General features: G+C 45.5%; 1 protein-coding gene across 6 annotated transcripts in view; it reads right to left on the reverse strand.

Annotated features, from left to right (window-relative positions):
* Nucleotides 1-4,397: 4,397 nt before the first annotated feature.
* Nucleotides 4,398-21,767, reverse strand: part of MB21D2 (Mab-21 domain containing 2) — a 61,879-nt gene continuing 44,509 nt past the window's right edge. The window contains exons 1-4 of one of the 6 annotated variants that reach the window (XM_041126892.1): nucleotides 11,193-11,341; nucleotides 9,910-10,026; nucleotides 8,249-8,343; nucleotides 4,398-8,082 (exon numbers count right to left, since the gene is read on the reverse strand). In XM_041126892.1, coding sequence (XP_040982826.1) covers nucleotides 6,818-8,082; nucleotides 8,249-8,288 — 1,305 coding nt within the window. In that variant the 5' untranslated portion in view covers nucleotides 8,289-8,343; nucleotides 9,910-10,026; nucleotides 11,193-11,341 and the 3' untranslated portion in view covers nucleotides 4,398-6,817. Of the gene's footprint in view, nucleotides 8,083-8,225; nucleotides 9,871-9,909; nucleotides 10,027-11,192; nucleotides 11,342-11,459; nucleotides 12,237-21,767 lie in introns of those variants that run through there. The other 5 variants (XM_041126895.1, XM_041126891.1, XM_041126893.1 and 2 more) reach the window with 5 other exon arrangements.

Genomic DNA, 21,767 nt, shown 5'->3' on the forward strand with positions numbered 1-21,767 from the left:
TCCACAAATGGTGTCTTATCATAGAAGCTGCAACCAGCTGCTGCAGCTATGATGGTGTTGCAGAGATTGGGGGTCAGAGTGGGGGGAGAGTGTGTCCTCAACCACTCCAGCTCCCCCTTTGCCGCCCTTGCCGGGGTAGTCCTAAGACAGCCCTGGTCTCTGTCCCACATGGTGGCAGGAGGCAGAAGACCCCCAGCTCCCCTCAGGGATAGCGGCTGCTGCCTGAGATCCATAAGCTCTTAGACACAAGGGTGCCTTTATGGTAGCACTAGTCATGGAGTCTTCTCCTGGTCACTACACAAGTCATAGTGCTGGTGGGAAAGGTTGGACTTGGCAGCAGCCTCCCCGCAGGAAGGATTTTCTCCTCCGTGCTGTTTCCAATCAGCCGGGTGGAGTTATCTCTTAATGTGGCAGTTGTAGGAAGCTGTCCCCGGCCTGCTGCCATCTGCGGATACAGACCCAGCCTGTCCTCTGCAAACACAACCAGCCGAAGTCTGCTCTGAGAGCACTGACTTCAGACAGAAGCTGACTTGCCCTGCAAGGGAGGGGGAGCTGGCTGGTTTGCACAGAAGCACATTGGCCTTTATTCTCTGATCAGCTGAAGCCCTCAGAAGTGGCTGTTAACACACTATGTGCGCGAGCCTTGGCATACAGGAGGCAGGAGAGGGACACGAGGTCGCTAGCCCTTCATGCAAAAAGCCCATTCCTTCCTTTCCAGTTCTGTTGTGAAGTGGCTGAACAGACGATAAAACCCTCTCCCTGTCCCTCCGATGTCATGATGGGGTGTAAAGCAATAGGGAGCCCTGGAGACAGAGCCATTAATGAATGAAGTGTCTAACATCCTAAACCAAAGCTATGATTTGTACCCACTGAAGTGGACAAAAGCAGCTCATCTCTCTCCTCTCCACCTCCCCAAAAGAAAGCTAAAACAAAGGGGTCAGAGGGGTTGAGAATCAGGGAGGAAAGTAGCTGTTTGGGCTCAATTTTCACTTTGCACTAGAGCTTGCTTGACTTCAGAATCACGTATCATCTTCTCTGTGCCTAGCAAGACCTCAGTCATGTCTTCCATGTTGATATTCCTAACACACAAAAACTGAGAGGGAAAGACAGGGCCGAGTCAGTTTAAAGAGAGCCTGATGCCCCCGATATGCACCCACATCTCTCTGCTCGGCGAATCAGGCTGTCTGGAGACTGAATGAGAGCGTGTTCCTCTACCACAGAAGGTCAGTAAGATAAAAATAACCCCCAAAAGCCTACATTCAGCTTGGAAGCACAGTGCTGAGCCAGGGACAATGATAATAGGAAAACACAATAGTTCCTCAGAGCAGCCCTAAAATAATAGATTATAAATGGGCAGAGGGGGAGGAGAAGGGATGGACGGCTATTTTATCACTATTCTAAGAGCATTCAGAGGAAATAAATTGGGATTCATTTGACAGACAGTTCTCAAAAGCCAAAATGTGCTAAATATAATGCTGAATTTCCCTAAACATAAAACATGTCAGAAAAAGTCCCTTGGCCAGCAACTTTTTAATATCTGTGCTTTTTTGCCACCGTCCCCTTGTTTAGCCTTTGCCCCATGATGGTTATTTGCCTTTCTGGAGAGCTTAATCAGGAGCTATTAGACACAGTCACTCTCTAAGCTGTATAATGTTAAAAGTCCATTAGCTCACCCCAAGCAAGGCTGGCAGGAGGGAGATGATGTACTTGCTGAAGTTGAACAAGCTATTTGCATGCTGAATATTTCTAATCACTGAGCAATGCCTGGAGAATCTGACCATTATTGCACTCAGCTGCCCAGTGACCTTTCAAACACACTGGCTTTAATACAAAACAAAGTGGCAAAACGTATCCAGCACCAAACCTGCAAAAAGGGACAGATGGATGTTTTTAAGCAATTCTAGGCACCAACTATGCACACCTTTAAAAAAAAAATTTCGATAAATAATCATTATCACAGTCTATCTTTCCCTTTCCTTCTGCCACATTCACTTGCATTATGCATGGTTGCTTGTATTATGCATGGGTTAATAAAATATGACAGACGTCTGCTTACTTTTGGTCTGATCACAATCAGCTTGATCCAGCAAAGCGCACACACTGAGTTTCAAGCACGTTTTCAAGTCCCAATGGACTTTAATGGGATTTGGGTCCTGTGCTGTGACCCTCCAGCCCCAGCCACCACCTCCTGGACACTTTTGGTCCGATTATCCAGCTGCCATGTGCATTCATCACTATACAGCAAGCAGATTGGTGAGACACCTAAATAAACCTTTACAGAAATGTTTTCAGAGGCTGCAGCTGAGTGGAGCCGGGTCTAAGCACCAGTCTCTGAGGAGCAGAGCAATGTGACCGTCAGGAATCTCTGGCCTTCTAAGGCTTTTAAGTAGTCATTTTTCCCTGTAACCCCAGATTTACCAGAAAATGTAAACAACTGATTTGAGACCACTAGCTGCTGGTGGATGCTTGGCACCAGGACAGCATCTTGCATGAAGCCAGCCACCCTGTACTTGGTTTAGAGCACAGTGCCCACAGGGAGAGTTTGGGGATCATTTCATATGGCCCACAACACTGGCCAACAGAAGCTGAGCTGAGGGCACACCTCACGTCAAGAGTGACTGCCGTCTTTCAGTGCCTGTTTCAGTCACCGACCTGTCATTTTGTAGCAGACACAAGCCTGTCTCACAGCATACTATACCCTCCATGAGGAGACCAAGAAGTGGAAGGGCACAGAGCTTGGATGTCCCCGTTGAGCCCAGAACCATAGCTGCCAAAACAAGGTTGCTTTCCACTGGAACAAGGCAATCAGGGAAAGTCCAAAAATTTAGATCAAAGCCAGGGCTATTTCTCACAGTGACAGAAGGACAACAGAAAAGATAGACCTTTAAAAAAACAGCTCTTTCAATGGCTTTTGGGGACTGGCTTCTATTTTGGGCAGTGGATGGTTAAACTCCTGCTGGTATTTTGCTGAATCTCCTGCAAAGAGTGACTCTGATGCTCAGTTGTAGTTTTCTGGTTAGAGCACCAACATTTCTCCAGGCTAGAGTATTGGAAAATGTGGAGAAACCAATTTATCACAGCCAGCCAGAAGTGACTGAGGCTTCACATAACATGCTTGAAGGTGCAGAGACTGCAGGCTTTCACAAAGCTCCTGGGGCTGTTGTTCCCTTCTGCTCTAATTTGAGTACTCCCCCCCAACATAGCACAGAGAATAACCCCCCACTGGCTGGTGGTTTTGTCAGCTCTGCAGCAGCTCAGGTGTCCCCCACGAAGAAGTGACAGGTTCTTCAGGGTCTCCCAGAAGAAGTGACAACAACTGGAACCAGTCAAATTAGCTGCTCCTCCTGTTGTGCTACTTGCCAGCAGCCCTATAGAAAGAGCAAAGGCAAAAGCTTGTCCCAAGAGCAGGATCACAGCCAGGATGCTCAAGGAGGCTCATACTGTGAAATGAAAGTGGAGCCTCTGAAGGGCACTTTTTCTTCCTCCCCCCCTTTCTGATGCCTCAAGGCCAGACCCTCTTGGCTGGGACTCCCCTCCCTTTCAACAGTGTAGAAGGCAGTAATACGCAGACACATAAAGGAGACCTCCTACATTCTTACACATGCAGCCAGCCCCTCACTAATTGTCCCAGTCCTTTTGCAACATCACCCACCAACGGGGAAAAGCCAGCAGGAAGGTAGCTAATGGGCAAAAGCAAAAAAAAATCTTATCCCTCATAGCAGTGGGTGCAGAACTGAAGCTCCCATTGAGACACGGGCTCACAGCACAGACTTGTCTCCTCTTGATGTCAGTAGGGAAGATGACTACATTGCTAGTTTAAAGCAAATTCCCTCTTACTCCAGTGTTTGTTAGATTGGCCAAGCCTTTAACCCCATGGGGCTGGGTGCTCTAAAATGCTTGTGTGAAGGACTTTCAGGAACTCCCCAACAGCAAAAGCACTGCGGTCCCCTTGAAACTAGCAGGGGGTACTGAAGAATAATAGGTTGTTGGTATCTAAACCCACTCACTACTTTGAAATCCTGCATAGAGACCTATGCATTTTGCAAGTCTGTCCCAGCATATACTCAAAGGCAAGAGGGGACAATAGGAGAGGAAGGAAACAGAGCCTTCAGTGTTCTCTAATATACAAAGAACACATCACCTCTCTGGGCTGGCAACATGCTTCACTGAGCTATACTATATGGAAAGGAGCAAATACTAGACTGAGATTCAAAACCTACTGGAGATTAGGATTCTGCTTCCCTGGAAGACAGACGGTCCAGGCAGAGGATATAACGTTCTCTCAGACCCACCTGGGAAATTGCTTTCTAGTCCAGTAAAAAGCCAAGCCTCCTCTCTCCCACAAGAAAACCCAACACACACATATTTTCCTCATAATGCAGGACGAACAAGATGGATACTTTTCAAAATGTTTTTTAATTAAAACCAAAAAAAGGAGCACACACCAGAGCTTGACATGGGCTAGCCAAACTGCTGGTCATCGGGACATTGAACTGGCATGAGGAAGGCTGTGTTTCTGCATAACTCAGAAGCACCGACACGGACACTGGGACTCCTGGGAAAGTACTCTGCCTGCCAGGCTACTGCTGCTTTGTGCTGAGCAGATCTCTCTCACGTGGCGATGGGAAACTTCATCCTGGAGCCCAGACTTTTTTTCCAACAGACAGAAGTCCTGGAGACTGGGGAAAAGACCATTTCAATGAATCTGCATTTTCCAAGCACTTGTGGAGAGGATTCCCAGTCGGTTCTCCTGCCTCCCCCGGCAGGTGACACAGGTTTAAATGGAGACTCATCTTTGGCAATAGCCACACTGGTAGGACCCAGTTCTGCTTCCGCTGAAGTCAATACATGTCCTTCCCCGGACTATAACCGCAGCTGCACCGGGGCTCATTATCACTAGCCAATTGTGCTTTAAAGTTAAATCCTCATCCACTCCATCTAGCCAGCAATTTCTGAGAGCTTCTTCAGGCTCATGTAATTGTGTACCAGTAAATTCAGGTAAATGTGAACATCTTGGCTACAGCAATGGGGTGAAGTTTTCAAATATGCCCAAGAGATGGAGGAGTCGAAGTTTCATTTTAAGACATGACTTGGGCACTAGATCAGGTATTGAAACCTCCCTGCCATCTAATAAAGCAGTTTCCAAAGCTGCTGGTGTGTTGCCCCACCAGCCTGGTTTCTTTACCACAAAGGCTGGGCTAAAAAAGTGACACATTTTTCATACACAATTTTTATCTGTTAGAATTGACTAGATATGCGCCTCATTTGTCTGTCAAATATTTAAAAAATACTTCAACCTGCTCTAATAATCACATTTTAAAACATGCATCAAGTTTGGATCAGAAGAGCTTCTCTGGGATAATCAGTAAGCCCAAATTGCTGATTTAAGGCCTAGATATCAGTCACTGGCCAGCCAGCCACAAAAAGCCACTCTATCCTTGAACTCTTAGAATTATTTTTGGCTGAGACTAACCCTTGTCACCATACATCTTATCCTACGCAAAAAAGGAAAGCGTATGTGTTTTTCAAGGCTACTGTTGCACCACAAGTTTACATACAAACACAACTTCTGCAAACATGAGACCAAAGTAAGATCTCATGTGTCCCAGGGTAAGTCAGAAAGTCCACAGGAGTCAAGGGAATGGTAACTGCTGTAAAGGATCAAGCCTAATACATGCATTAGAGAAGCAAAGTAGCTCCTTTGCTTGAGGTCTGGCTGATTCACTTTGCACATACCACTGCTTTAGCATTACATCCTTATCTAATGGTAAACCTGTTTCAACAACATGCAATACATATTAATGCAATATGCACTGCAACACACAATACGCATCCAAAGAAATATGCCAATGCAAAAATCTGACTTCTCACACATAGCAGGGGTAACAAGGAAGAGCCTTTTACAAAAGACAATCAAGAAATCACCTGAAACCATGAGACCCAAGGGGCCTCAAGCAATCTGCAATACTGAGACCTAATAACAGATGCTAATTCATGAAAGAAACACAAACAGTGGGACTGAGGTAATGGCAGAGATTTCATTAGTGCAATTAACATTTATAATGGTATGTTCTTTAATAGAATTTAAATAAGGCTTTGAATAATTACACACGCTAAAACTAACATTCCATAACCTTATTCCGCATGGAAAAGCAGCAGAAACAACCCTCTGGACTGTACAAGGTCCAATTATGAACAAATACATTCAAAAAGTAGATCAAAACAGAAACAACTCTTTCCCCCAAAAGCTGCATCATCATCATTAAAGTCAACTTTCTCCCCTAGTGTGAGAAGCGTGAAGAACAGATGAACCAGGCTTCAGCCCAGTAGATTTGGCCTCGTCAAATTACCAGTAGTGCTTTCCAACCCAGAGTCTCTCCTCATTTCTTTAGGGTGATGGAAGCTCATGGAAAAAGAAGTGAATTTCCGAAGCAATGGAAGGTGAGCTGTCCCTTCCCCAGGCCCAACAATGTACATAAATTATGGAAGCTTGAAAAAAAAATCTACATTACACTGTGGCATGTGTGTTTACGATGCATGTTCTCCTTTAGAAACTACTCACAGACAATGGGGCTGGGTGGGTGAAAAAAATCAAAGCAGCATATGAAATAGTAATATACTGTTTCAAAATCTGCACTGTCCTGCAGAACCAGGAATTATAATTTATTTGGATTGTTCTCAAGAGATCCAATCTACGCTGGATATGTAAAAAACAAGAGGCTAAGTCATCAAGGAAAACCAAATGAAAAAACCTGCACACTGCAAGAGTTTTTAAAAATGAAACAAAAAAAAAATCCCAAGAAACATTGACGAAAGCTCAGAAAAATTTATCATCAATTCTAAAGTGGGGCCTTGTGACATCATCTGGGTTAATGAAGACAGAGATGGACTTCCCTGGGTTCTCAGTCACTAGCTGTTGCAACTTTTTGGCTAATCGGTCATCCGGCTGGTTGGTGTCCCCTCCGTCTGACTGTGGGGAGGGGATGCTGGTGGTGCTGCCCCGCCGTTGGAGCTCTAGTGTTAGTCGGTTTGCTGCTTTGACATGTTCGATGGCAGTTCGAAGGTGTTCGGCAGGGTCTGAGCGGACTGAGGACAGCTTCCGCGCATGCAGCATGACGGTTTCTTCAGAGAGGTGCTCCAGCATATTGCACTGGGGGATGAAGTAGTTAGGGCACATCTTATTGACCAAGCAGTGCTGGAGATCATCAATAAGACCCAGGAGAAAATGGGCTGCGTAATCCTCCTGGGCCAAGTAGTTGGCTGGTAGCCTGTCGCAAGCCCACAGCATCATGCTCCGCAAGTGATATGGACTAATGGCTTTGGGGCGGGACAGCAATTTGATGATGATAGCTTTGCAGGCCTGATAGGCTTGCATGAGGCTGCTGGAGATGCACTTTTTCAGCTGCACTTCACTTCTGGCAAATGACAGCCTCCATTCATTGTCCTTCTTCCCCTTGTAGGAACACGCAGGCACTAAGTAAAACCCACTTATGACTTCCTCCTCTGTGATCTTCCCATCCCAGAAGTGGTTCTCCATCAGCCAGCTCTGCGCCACAGCTGGCCAACCCTTGAAGGACACCACAGGGACAATGTCGTACAGCATGCGGCTGCTGCCCACTCCCAAAATGATGGATATGATAGTCCCATTCTTTTCTACCTTCTCCACCTTTGGCATCCCTCGCTGAGGCTTTTTCTGGATCTCAGAGAGGACAATGCTAATAGAGTCATAGAACCAGTCTGCAACTTTTGTTGGAGAGAAGAAATAATTGGTAGCTCCATTGATATGGTCCACGATTGTGCAGCAGTCCTTCCATTTGCTGATAGTTCCTTCATCAAACAGACGCAGGCTCAGCCAGGAGTGGCACAAAGCCGAGTGTCGCATGTCCAGCGTGACTGGTTGGTTACGGTCGTGCAGCTTCAGTGCGGGCACAAGCAGGGTGAAGTCCATGTCATAGTCTGTGCCTCGTGCATAAACATTCAGCTCATCGAGATCAATGTCCACCACACCTTCCCGCACACCACCTGAAAGCAGCAGGTACTCGTTGGCTACAGGCAGCTTCTGGTCAAGTTTCTGAACCATGCCTGCAAAAGAGAGAAAGAGAAGTCCTTTCAAGAGAAAGCAAACACATCTAGGATACAGGATTTAACCAGGATTAAAACCCAACCCATACCCAGCAGGAAAAAAAGCAACCAGAGGCATCCGTCACTGTGTGACACAAACGTACATCAGGCCCAGCACTCAGCCAACCTTTAGTCCCAACTGACTTAGGGCAGGGCCTTCCTTGCATTCCTGGGAATGGGTGAAGTCCATCCTAAACATCATACTGGGAGCAAAAAATCATACTGGAAAAAAGCAGAAGACTCTGGTAAAACACAGCAAAGCCACTTCCAGGACTAAATTTAACTTCTTAAACACCTTCTAAACCAGTTTGTCACCATGTTGTTGCTCATTTCCATGGTATCCAAATGCTTCCCCGACACTTCAAAAAGAAAAGAGAATATTAATTGACTCACTGTTCTTATTTTCTCTGTGGTATAAGAAAAAAGCTGGACCAGCATCAAGGGGTTGGTTTGTGCATGAATGAATGAATAGCTACAAATGTTAGTTCAAGCAGGTCTGATTTTATATTTTGCTTTACATTTACTGATGAACAAGGCAACATGAACGAAGGCAATATGTCCTTCTCTTATGGGGGAATGGAGACAGGTTAAGCTATCAGGCAATTACAGAAGCCAGCTCTGAAATTTGTTCTTCAAGCTGTAATGATGGTATCATGCCATAAAATATCTGATCAGCTCCCCAGAGCACAGACATGAAGACAGATTTCCATTTTCATCACCAAAACCAGACACTTTCCTTCACCCTGCACTGCTCACACCAGTTGCGCAAAGCGTTTTTCACTGTGTATTCTATATATACTACTATACTTTGTTCACAGAACACAAACATCAGACTGAGAAAAGACTCCCCAGTAGCTGAGATATTAGCATCTCATTCAATGTTCAAATTAGGCTTAAAATTGAGCTCTGCGCTTCAACTGCTCTGTAGTCTGCTTCTGCTATCTGGGCTGTTTCACTCCTGGTGTTCGTCTTGTGGTTAAACGCTCTTGATTCCTTCCCAGCCTCAGTTCAGACAACACACCTAGGCCATGAGAGAACTAAGGCCAGTGACTCTGAATAGAGATGCTGAATCTCTTATAAGCACTGCAAAAGGGATATATCATTATTTCTTACAAGCACAAATGTACTAGTTTTTGTTGGCACACATCACTTATTCTAGGTTTTGAAAGGCACTATAGTTGTTTATCAAGAGTGGTCAAATGGAGACCTTCCATTACAATGAAGCCAGTCTTAGAGAGACATCAGTGGGAATAACTAACCAGAGGCATGATGAGGTGAGCCAGAAAGCTGCCAATCACACTGCCAGCCCAGGAACCACAGACAGACACAATAGGAGTGCTTTTTACTGAAACACTAACAGAAATGATCAGCATTAGAGTCTGAGCACCTATCCTGGCATAGCCCCAGGTACTGCAGAGCCTTTCCTGAGTTAATGCACCTCCATGGGATCACAGATACTGCCTGAACAGAATGGCTCTCCCTAGCAGAGTGCAGCAGCAGCATCCCAAGGTGCAGAGTGCTGCATGAGGCTGAGTGGCACTGCAGTGCTTTTAGAGAGACCCACCTGTCCCTTCCTACATGCTAGGACAGGGGCAAGGAAACGCTATCTGCATGCACACAGGTAAGCCAGGACCAGAACAAAATCTAAAGCTATGCTGAGACTGATTCCTTGGAAGAGCCAAGGAGACTGTAGGAAGAGGCCTATGTGTGAAGGGAATGTGTCTTGCGGCAGTATTCAAGGTAACCGTGCAATCCCTCACGTGAAATTCCTTGTTAAATACACTTTACCTGTTTCATTGCTTCCAAGAGCACTGGACCCAGTCCATTTTGCTGCACTGAACTGGGATGATTTTCCTGCCAGGCAGGTAAGGACACAACCCTTTCCATTTCATGCAGCTCCAGAGGCTGCAAGAGAAGGAAATGGCTCTGGAGAGTGCTAAGAAACTCTTCCTGCTAAGTCCTGAGCTAATCCCATTCTGCGATCTTGCATATGCTGCCCCATTCATCCTTAAAGGGTAATAACCAAGAAAAGCTTCTGTCAACCTCAAAAACATTTTCTGAGGCTTAGATACACAGTGAGCTACGTTACCCTGATATATGGAGTGACAAAGCCTTGCACAGGCTTCTCTGTCCCTGAGGCCAAATAAGCAGCAGTCGCTCCTTCGTTGTACCCGGAAGAAGGGGGTTTCTAACGGGTGCCTAAATTGACGTGACTTCTGGAGACATGACTGACACACTGCTTCCAAATCCTGTCCTTGAAGCAGCACAAGCAGCCTTGGTGCTTTACATCCCAGTTGTAACTTGAGTCCAAGAGCCATGAAGCAGAGTCTGGGTCAATCACATCATAGGGACAGGGAGCAGTTGCTTTTTTGCGAGCATAAAAGTCAGTACTGACCCTTACAGTGGGGCAGCACAGCTATTCAAGTTATGCAGGGTACTGATGGCCCATCCTGCCCAAATTTTCCACTGACCCCAAATTTTCCACTCAGGACTGCTATCTGCAGCATCTGCCATGCAGATCTGCAGATGTTCCCGAGAGAGACAGACACAATGTAACTATCCTACAGAAGAAACTGTTCAAACCTATAGAATTCAATAAACGATGTATTTTTCTAAATATTTTTAAACTTGAAGGATGAAAAATGTCCTGTGAAGTTCTACAGTGTGCCCTTTGCACCAAAACTTCTATCCTATGGTACAGCCAGAACCTTTGACTGAAAAAGAAAATGATATGATTTTTCTAAAAGGTAGAGATTCTCCACTATGGAATGTACTGTGGGACAAGTTGTTCTTCTTGGCCTGAAGAGATTGTCTGTCCTTATGTGGGAGCAATAGAGTTGACAGTCTGACCACATTCAATCAACAGCAAGTGGGATTCAAACCCTGCTTTCTAAATGCCCCATGCTCATCTCCCTGGAAAATAACAGTGAACATGTATCATCAACCTCCAAAGCCAGACAAGAGCAGGAGCCACTCCTCCAATGTTAGTTCTGTACCATCTTACAGCGCTCCTGCCTTCACTAATACAAAGCAAAGCCTGAATTGGACAAAGCCTGCACAGCCTGCTTTACTTCTAGAGGGGTTAAAAAAGGCCAGCTAGTGAAGAGGAGGCTTCTGTTCCTGGTGGGTAGAAAACACTTCAGGAAGAACCATCCCGTAGAGTCAGAGACACAGCTCTCCATGCACTGTCATGTAGCTACTCCCACAGAAGAGACACTTCTCTTCCCTATAGCAGAGAAAGGAGAACACCAATTTCAAGCATCCTTGCAATAGGAAATGCTTTCTGCCCACAGGACACTCTTTACACTTCCTATAGAAAGAAAATGTTTTGTGCTCCCCATTAAGCCTAGTTTGCAAGGCTGAAGACACCTGAAAGGGAAAGGTGTCATACATTGCCAGTAAGTCACTTGGTTTTCTCCCTTCAGAACTCTAGACCCTCCAGCAGAGGAGGAATATTAAAAAAAAATAAAAATCAGGCAATGGCTACAGGAAATGATTCAATATATTATCACTATCTCTCTACTTGGCTGGCTGCAGAGACAAATCCAAACCCTTGAGCTCTGCCTGGCACAGAACTTCCCCTTCAAGGCCTGGACCAGCAACATCTGCAGCTCTGCCACAGAGCTAGAGAAGGAATTTTTGCTAACAGATCATAGCAGCATTGCTGATCCAATTTAAGCTGTGGAGCAGGGGGTTGAGATGAGGTCCCCTTGAGGAAAATATATTTAGAATAGGCATAGAGTGTTCTATAAATAGTTGAGATGGCCAAATTCAGGATTAACTAAGGCTTTAGGGGTTTGTAATGTGTTCAAACTGCCCCCCTCATTCATAAATCTATTTGAAATGTGAAAGGATTTCAAGGAATCCCATTAGCCAACATTGTATGGCATACGCTACCCTGGCACAAAGCTTTCATGCCAAGTTTCAACAGCCCAAACGCAAGTTGAGAGAAGCACGCATACGTACATTAGAAGTAGGCACTCCAGCTCAGTAAGCATGTAAGTGCAAATACAAAGAAGAAAAATATCAAGATTGGTACTTGACCCAAGTACTTAAGATAATAGCACCAGTGGGCCATTTAAGTTCTCTTCTTTCCATCTCACTACCAGGACCACCTGGGAGGAGAAGGGAGTATGGGTTACAGATAACCTGGTGACATTTTTAGAAGCCCTGTTGAGTTGTCTGTAAAGACTGAACCCAGAACTTGTAGGGTCAAACACAAAAAAAATTATTTTAGCTGAAGGACCAGCTCTCATGGCATCAAAGTAGGTTCAATGATACTTAAGAAGTGTCTTGCTGCTACCAGGCAAAACACACAATGTGCAGTCATATCTTGTGTGACACGTTCTTTTGAAAAGGTTGTTTGGCAAAGCTGGTATTTCGCTAAGTGCGAGATTGGTGTTCAGTCACCACTTCTGTCTAAAGCACCTTAACGGAGTTCTGTTTTCCTAGCTGTGTAACTAGTTTAAGACCTTCCCAAGCTATAAAACTTGGCATTGTAACAGGTAAGTATGCTTACAAGCATGAGAAAAGCAGGGAATGTGAGAATTAGGAGCAGCACCTGTAGGCCAAGCTTGCTGGTTAGTTTACTAAACAGTCAGTTATGAGTAACACAGGTGAGCAAATGAGTTCTACAGACTGAATTTCATTCCATTGTTGTTCCTTCAGTGGCAGGAAAATAGGATTTATTTCTACTCCAACCACTGTGATACAAGGAGAATAAAGACAGAGAAAAGAGATTTTACTTTTATGTAACACCTACATTTGGGAAACATCCTTGAATGAACTAGGACTCTGATGCACATGGCACGGAGATTGTTCTTCCCATTAAAAAAAAAGCAATGCAAAGATGCTCTCTATCCATTACAATTTCAGATGAACTGATTTCATGACTATTGCAGCGTGTGCTGGGATCTGCTGCTATTTCATGACCAGCTTTGTGTAAATAAGGAGGAACACACAGACTTGTCTTTGAAGAAACTGACCACAAGAAAAGATTACATAAAAACTTACTTTTAACATATGCATTTCCTAATTTTGGGTTCCTTCTTGAAGCCTTCCTTCCTGATGCCTTAGATACACAACCATTGCCACCAAAAGGGAAATGTAAGCAAAGAAAGATGCCATTCTGTTAGTCTAACTTGGTCTCATCAAACTGAATGGGATGATGTTCAGGGCAGTCACTGAATTAAGGGACACGTCTGCTGAGTGGGAAAAGAGGTCAAAAGAGCAGTGGGGTGCTCAGAAAGGCTCCAGAAAGGAGGATCGGCAGAACCTTGCACGCAGCAGAAGCATATAACGGGAGTTCTTCTGGGAGCCAAGCCAGACCCAGGCATTAGATCTGCACTGCTCCTGTTCTCCTGTTCTTCCTTGACCTGCATCACCCAACTCCTCCTGCACAGCCTGCAAGGCTGCCTGTAAGCTGCTGGGACCATGAGTGGCTGTTAACGCCTCTGTCCTTGCAGACTTTCTGTGCCAGGAAGGGTTTGCAAGCTGGCTCAGAAAGCTAATGTGGTCCCTCACAGAACATCTTCAACTTCTTAAGATCACAAACGTATTCTATACATCACCAGCACAGAAGGCAAGCAAGAGGCTACTAAACCATAAAGATACCACGGTCAGGCTGCCAAAAACCTTTAGGGGCATGATGATCTCCAGATGCATGTAAATGATGCACACAAGCTTATCTGTGGGGTATACAGCCAGGAGTTTGCCCCTTCTTTCCAGAAGGAAAAGACCCCAGGTTAATGGCAAGGGGCTGGCTGCAGCCCGCAGGCAGCTGTGCAGTACAATTCAGCAAGTAAAGGTGATGTTAGCTGCTGCTCATTACTGAGCTTCTCTGCTCACCTCTTGACTTTGCCATCTAATTGGAGAAGAAGCACAAGTCTGTATAACATCAGCTGTTAAAAATAGCTGTAGCACAGAATAAACATGCCTGGTACCTGCCCTTCAGCCCCACACTGGGGTTCAGAATATGCCAGAGTACCATCTCCAACCCTGCTCAAAGACCCAAAGCACCATGTGTTCAGCCTAGGGACGGAGTGCTCTCTGTGAAGGATCAGAAGAACTGGGACACTCAGATGCTTTACACACCTTAACACATGCACATGGACAGAAGGGAGGGAAAGGAGAACTGGACAAAATTAGAAGTGACCTTCTCCCAGCTGCTGTCTCTCCCTCACACACCAGGAGAAAGCCTACAGAATTAAAATTGAAATTTTCTCTAGAGAAATCCAACATCTGAGCTGGCATTCTCATTGATATCCTCTCCTGCCATTCCTTCTTATTTTACAGGTAACTTAATCGCCACAAAACAAAAGGTTTGGATGCTCATTTCCTCAATCAATAGCAATGATGTGGTGTTCTGACACTGATCATCATCTGACCTTGCATTTAAAGTGTGCCCTCTCCAAATCATTAGCTTGTGGTCTAGCAGAAGTCTCCTGTTACTTGCAGCCAGTCTTGCACAGACCTGACTACTGTCTTAAGCAACATTTTTTAGCAATCATACTGAAAGAAAGTGAGCATCATGCTGCTGTTACTGCACCCCCAGCACCTGGGAAGAAACATACGTATATATCCCTCATGAAAGAATCAGAAAGTCCCCACTGACATCAATAGGGCTGTATGTTTAAATTTCTCCATAGACTCATCTGAGGCCCTGGGGCAAGTGAACTCGCACACAGGGAAGCTCTCCAGGGGAGTTCCAGGAAGCAATCATGTCTCTGAGGAGACCAGAAATGCTGGGAATTGCTTTTGATTCAACAGATCTGATTTGCCCTCATTGGTTCAGAACTTCCAGCAAGAAGCAGCACAGAGCCCTTGTAGGGAAGCTTGCCCTGTAGCACTGCATGCCCCAGCTCCAGGCATGTTTTCTGGGATATGCAGAAATGTGTCACTGGGAAACTAAGCACACTTTGTGGGGATGCAGAGCCTGAGCCCAGCATCTAAGACAAGCTGAGCCTACCCAGGTTTGCTGGGAGCTGACATACCTGCTGTCGAAGGCAGGGGTAGCGCCCATTCATCTCACCAAGGCAGCCAAAAAACCACTATGCTGGGCGTATGCCCCCACAGCAGCCAAGGGAGAAGACATATAGAAGGGATCTTCCTTATATAGGTGATCTCTTCTATAGGGAAGGCTAGGGATCACCCACATATACCACTGCCTCCCTCCTTTCTACTGCTTAATCCTTCCACAGGACCCAGCATAGTCAGGGCTCTTGATTTTCCCTCCCACATCTACCCAGTTTGATGCATAACCTTGGGCATGCCTTTTTTCCTTCTGTATAAAATCATTACCTTCCTGTAAGACCGAAAAGCTAAGGAAGTTTGACCTCCTGGATGCTCAGAAAGTGCTTGGAATTGCTAATGGCACTAACCACATACCAGATGTTATTAGCAGAGAACCAATTTGTAAGCTCCTGATAAATCTCAGGATCCTCCGCTTTGGCCAGGCAATTCTTACCCTTGGCTGCTCTAAGAAATACATGAAACCCCAGGCTAGTCAAGAAACAAAAAGCTCTTGTCATTTTTCGTAAAGACACTAGACAGGCACTCTGTGGTTCCTTGACAATTCTGCTGCAAACAGCAGATCCTGCAGAAGAGGAATGTTGTTCAAAGGAAAGATCCCCGCAGAGGTCTCCCAGCTATGCCCGAGTGACGTGTGTTGAATTTCAGGGGCTTCTTTAAGCCAGGATGGGAGGCCGGCTCTGATGCAGCTGGGTTGCACTGATTCTTCTGTTTCCCTTGGTAATTGCAAATCTATTTATGAGCAGCACAAGTTTTTGTTAGGCAGAAGAACTGAAAGACTCAGCTCTTTAGGAGAGTCTTTAGTTACAAAGCACATTTTGAGAGGACTGTTGGTGGAAGCAGGCAGGAGGTGGGAGGGGAGCAGGGAGACTGAACCGATACCAGTTTAGTCAAATATGGGAGGCGAGCGAAGGAAGCTGCTCTTTGCAGACTGATATACCAGTGTCCTACTGATTCTGCTCCTTTTAGAAATCTTGTGACATGGTGACAGAACACACTGCAGGGAGCCACTACCTCCTCCTAAAAGAAATCAGCTTCTTTCTCCAAAGTCGTCTTTAAAAACAATCTTAAAAGTAGTGTCCCAGTTTTTTTCCAGTTCTCATGTGCTCTGGTGGAAGCCATCCAGCTAGCTGAAATCCTGTATGCCAACGGAGAGGGGTATTTCACGGTGCAAGGGGAAAAAAGCAAAAAAAAGAAAGGAAAAGCCCAGATTCAAAGGGTGTGCCTGTACAGCAAAGGGCAGCACTGTCACAAACACTCAAATCCACCCTGGCACCAAGACCAGCAGCAATGTTACTGCAGTGACCTGCTTGGCTAAAATACTCGGGTCTCAGAGACACAATAGCAGGGCTAGACCGCTTGCAGAGCTGGAACCAGCATTTTCAGAGGGAGCCCCTGCATCACTGTGCATCTCTGCTTTGGGTAGTCAAGAGTTTAAGAGTCACCCTCCAAACCGATGTTGAATTTCCAGCCTGCCAGTCTGCTTATCCAATGGACTTACTCCAGAGTCATATTAGCCAAACTAGATAAGAGTGTCTGAAAGCTGAAAGCCTACAAAGAATATGTAGTGCAAGTCAAAGAGGTGCTTTAGGGTCTGAAGAATATGGGTGATGAGGTCTGAGAGCAGCTGACAAGCAGAACAGAAGGAAGAGGGGACAGAAAGGGTACTTACAAGAACAGCTTGCTGCTACACCCTCCTCAACACTGTACACTGTGTCCATACAGTGTCCATATTTTTAAGTGAGTGTAACACATAAAATTCCCTTTGGAAATGGCACAAGGTGCCATTTATCCTGGAACTGCAATCCCAGAGATAAAATCTGCCAGGGCACAGCTTGCTTTATCAGTTCTAACCTCTGGGACTGAGAGTACACATTTGGCAAGGGCTACACAAGGTCTAGATGGGCCATTTCTGCTTACACCCTTACGGAGCACTGCTAAGTATTCAGCAAGATGTTACATTGAGGGAGACTCACCAGGACGCCTCTCTTGGATCTCCTTACAAGGTAACAACAAGGGGCACAAAACAGGTTGAGCTTCTTGAGTGCAAACATGCAGCTCCTTGCAGGAGAGGCGGTTCTGCCCTTGTTTTCCTAGTCACTTCACTGTTACTGTGCTCTTTACAAGAGCATGACAACCTCAGTGAGGTACATAACACATCCTTCTATCCTAGCATCCTGACTCAGGCAACTGCTGCTGACTGCTTTCAGGGGAAGAGCATAAGAGCAGGGAAAGTACAGCATAATAACTTTCCCTCTGCAACCTTTGAGCAGTTTCTGGCTTTGGGATTTCCCAAACCACAGGCAGTATTTGTAGCTTTGTCTTTAACAGCACTGATGGACTTACCTGTTGGGAATGTCTCTCATTGCTTTCTAAATCATTTATATTTTTGGTATAGTCAGTGCCTTGCAGCACTGTGTTTCACAAAGTACATGTTGTGTCAAAAAGGATTTCCTTTTGCTGGTTTGCTAGGAAATGAAGAAACTCACCTAACCATGGCATCTTCTACAGATCACTCAAGATTTTACATGGCTTAGTCATCTTATTTCCACGTTGAAAAGGACAACTTATTTAAGCTTCATATACCTGATTGTCCTTCTCAGCACTTGTGTAGGCCCTAGTACTGCTACGCTCTGTGTGAAATGAGGTGGTCAACACTGCATGTCACATGAAAAGGTGAATTCTGTGCGGATGTCTTCACAGTCTTCTGGGAAATACCTCAGCAGCCTTGCTTGCTAAATTAGCCCTATCCACTGCTGGTTTGCTCAATGTAATGGAGTCCTCCTCCCCAGAATTTAATTTCAGCTTCAGGATATTCCCCCCAAAGAAGCCAAAACAAATCCCACCACTTTACAAAGGGTGTTGATGACACTGAAAAAGAACAGTGGAAGTAGGCTAGGGGAAGGTTTTGGAGGCTGCACAAGAGAAAAAAGTCCCCAGCCTCCCTCAAGCTCTCATTGCAATCTGACTAGTCAGCGCCAGGTGCCTCTCACAGAAGACACGTGGCAGCTCTCCAGTGATGAGCAAAGCCATTCCCTTCCAGACCCAGGAACACATTCTCCTCTCACTTCAAGTCAGCCAGAGGGCCACGTGTACGTATCGGGCAGAACTTGACTCCAAGGTTGCAAAATCCCTTTGGGCTCCTCTGGGATGGTTTTTTGTTCTCAGTTATTGTCTGGTATCTGTTTGCCTGTCCTGAAAGGGCTAAGTTGCTACATGGCTTTATGTTCAGGTGCCAGCCAGAGGGCTATGCCCAGAAGAATGCCACCACACCCTCACATTCTCTAAGTAACACAAGATCCTCCATCATAAATGCCCTTTGAGCTGTTCTGCCAAGTCTCCTGCTTACAGTTACCCAATACGCTGGAAATTCTCTCCCCAGCTGCTTAACTACCAGCTTGTTTTCTGTTCCTCTAGCACAGTTGTTTTCTACAAAGGTAAGTCACAGCCAGAGCAAATCACAGCACTATTCCTCATGAACTGGGCCTGAACCAACACTGCCCATCCTCAGTGCCTGCCTATTCTGTAATAACAGCTTTACCTCACTGCAGAGCGGCAGGAGATTTGTCCTTGACTCAAAAATTCTTCACTAAATCATCCAGCAAAGCTAAAACTTACATGTGGAGTATACATGGCAACAAACAGCTGTCAGAGGGTTGGTGGATAACCACAGCTGTAATTCAATCTAATGTTCTTGATTTTCCCTTAAAATCTGTCAAACTTGGCTCCTGGGGTCAACGACATGACCCCCTTCAATCACTTTCATTCTCTTAATCTACCAGTGACTAAATCTATTTAGCTTTATACCATGGGGCCGGTAAGAAAAAGTGGGAATGAAGGATGATTCCAGGAAATGAGCCAAGCCCCAAAAGAGCACTGGACACAGGAGAAATCCGTTCTCTGAGTGCAGAAGGAAAGCAGGTTTCTTCAGAAGCCTTTCTGAGGCATCTGGTGGAGAAGACAACATGAAGCGAATCCTCCCTCCAGTCCCCAGAATCCATTGGACTCCATCCATACAGCCCTGGCCTGGCCCCTTTGACACATCCTATATCTAAACACTGGGGGAAACCAAGACAGTTAGGCCAAATACGGCTGAGACACCCAATGCCGGAACCACAATATCATTTTTCTCTGCCCTTGCAGATGAGCATGGAGTAGACCAGCAAGATGAGGCAGCGAATGCAGATCCTTGGTCAGAAAGTGCTGAAATAAAAAAGGCTTAAACAATACATCTGTGTCTGAGATCATGAAGCAAAGAGCAAGCTTTCCTGCCAATTTCCTCCTCCTCCAATTAACCAATTTCCCACCCATCAGCAAGAACATTGCCAAAGCCATGTGGAGCCACATCAAGTCACCTATATGAAACATATTTGTTAAGGCCCCATGTACAGCAACAGCTGTATGAAAAGTGCTGGCTGGCTTTGACATTCATGCAGAATCCTCTTTGTCCACATTGCCAGAAAAAGAAGTTATAGGCCAGATTTTCTGCTAGCAGAAAACAGAGCAGCTCCCCCAAAGTGAATGGGAACACTTGGCAGAAATTTCAAGGGCATTCCTCCTCCTTTTCCATGGGAGACAGACAGAGGAAAAACCAAGCCCTCCAAACCTGCCTGTCCATGTCCCATTGCTCCTACTGTCCTGCCCCAGCTTCATCTTGCAGAGGTCATATCTGACAGCGCACAAAAGCCAGAAGAAGTTTCTAACAGGGATTGTCAGCCCCTAAATTCTCAGATTTTATAGTCATTTATGTGCAGCTGAGCACTGTCCTCTGTTAAAGAGCATAGCAGGAAGCACTGTGCAGACTCCATCTCCATTGAGCGCCGAGCGCCAAGCGCATGGCCCCAGCAGCTGTCAAGGATCTCTTATCCCTGCAGCGCAGGCAGCAGCCAGGAAGCACAGGAGCTGGAACAGTTAGAGTAAAAGAGAAAGGGAAAAGCAACCACTGCAACAGCAAGGTAGAACCTGGGCCACCTTGCGTGAAGGCACGCAGTAAAATGCCACTGTCACTCTGGCACAGGACTCCAAAGGTGAAATGCACTGCAATCTTAGGAAAGCAACAGTAAGAAGTCATGTAGCCAGATGGTCCTGCAAGATCCAGGTATTGCAACTGCCCTCCTTCCTGTGTAAGGTGGGAATTCGCTGGTGGGAAGGAGGAGCTGGTGGAGCTCTGAGGCAGGCACTGGCAGTGCTCACAGCTAGCTGATGCCCTGTAGGCATTTGCAGTGAGATGAGGGCTGTATTTTTGGAGCAGTTCTCTATTACCAGGAACAGGGCTTGAAATGCTAGTAACAGTTCAGGAATGAAGCACTCATGGCCCTTTGCACAGGACTCTCATCCCATTTTGCCTGCTCTGCTCACTCAGGAGAAATTCCAGGAGACCAGCCCCACATGTGTTGCAAAGCCTTTTTGTGCTTACCTGGCATGAAACAAAGCCTCACACACATTTATTTAGAGCAGGCCTGGTGATCTCTCAGCTCATCAGGATGATAGTTACATTGTGAGATGAAGGAGAGAAGAGAAAGCAAAATTGTTGCTGATCAAATATAAAATTCACAAAGCATGTTCCAGGAAGCCATTCTCTCCAATAGCCTAGTCCCAAAGTCCTTTCTCATCTAAAAATCTAGTGGAACATGGACATAAGCAAGATTTGGGTCTGGAGAACTGTCAGAAACTTATGCAAAAGACCTCATGGAGTAGGATCTCAAAGTTCTCTTGTAATGGAAAGCTGATGACAATCAAAACTTATTCTTCAAATCTCATCTCCTACCAGGGCTGCTTCACACTGGTGACTCTGAAAAGCTTAGGGGAGCAGGATCCCGTTCACTAATCCCCCCAGGTTTTAGAAGGCAGTGTCCCCAACCCAAACATCATCCATGAAGTAAGAGACAGGCCATGAAATCATAGCAAGATCTTCAAGTTTCATTTTCTCTGTGCATTTTTGCAAGGAGGACAGAGGAAAGGCAGCTACCTCTGAAAATTCAAACCCAATAATGTAGTAAGTTCAGGTAGTTCACTTAGCTTTCCCCTGCAAATGTGAGAGCTAGAAATGCTCTGTTTATGCTCTGCTTTATTTAATAGAGAACCTCACATCACTCCAGTAATAAGCCTTAAGGAAAACCACCGTATACTGGTAGATTTTGTCCTAGCAGGTCTGTTGCATTTCAAGTTTCTCCCAAAAATTAAACTACCTTCCTTATTGTCTTACAGTGCATAATCTTGAATTTCAATCCTACAAATTCCCTAATGTATCTGTAGCAATAATGAAAAATGCTAAAAAGCTGTGTTCACAACTGCTGATAAAGAAGTTAGGCTTAGAAGAGGCAGGTACATGGACATGACAGACCCTTCAAATTAATTCAGTAATTAGAAATCTCACCTATATTTTATAGATATTGCTGTGAAAACACTTTGTAAAATTTCCCTGTGGATGCTCAGCTCCTGCAGGGCTAGCTATCCCTTGCATGAGAACACTTCCCAGCACAACAGGAATGGATATTGTCTGAATAGAGAGTCCTGCTACACAGAAAGGAATGACTAACACTGTCCTCACTAGTTTCCCACTGAGAGCTGGCCCCCCACGCTGTGATTAATGGACAAAGAAGATTACAGACCTCCTA

The sequence above is a fragment of the Aquila chrysaetos genome, chromosome 10 (assembly GCF_900496995.4).
Source record: "Aquila chrysaetos chrysaetos chromosome 10, bAquChr1.4, whole genome shotgun sequence".
Classification (NCBI taxonomy): domain Eukaryota; kingdom Metazoa; phylum Chordata; class Aves; order Accipitriformes; family Accipitridae; genus Aquila; species Aquila chrysaetos.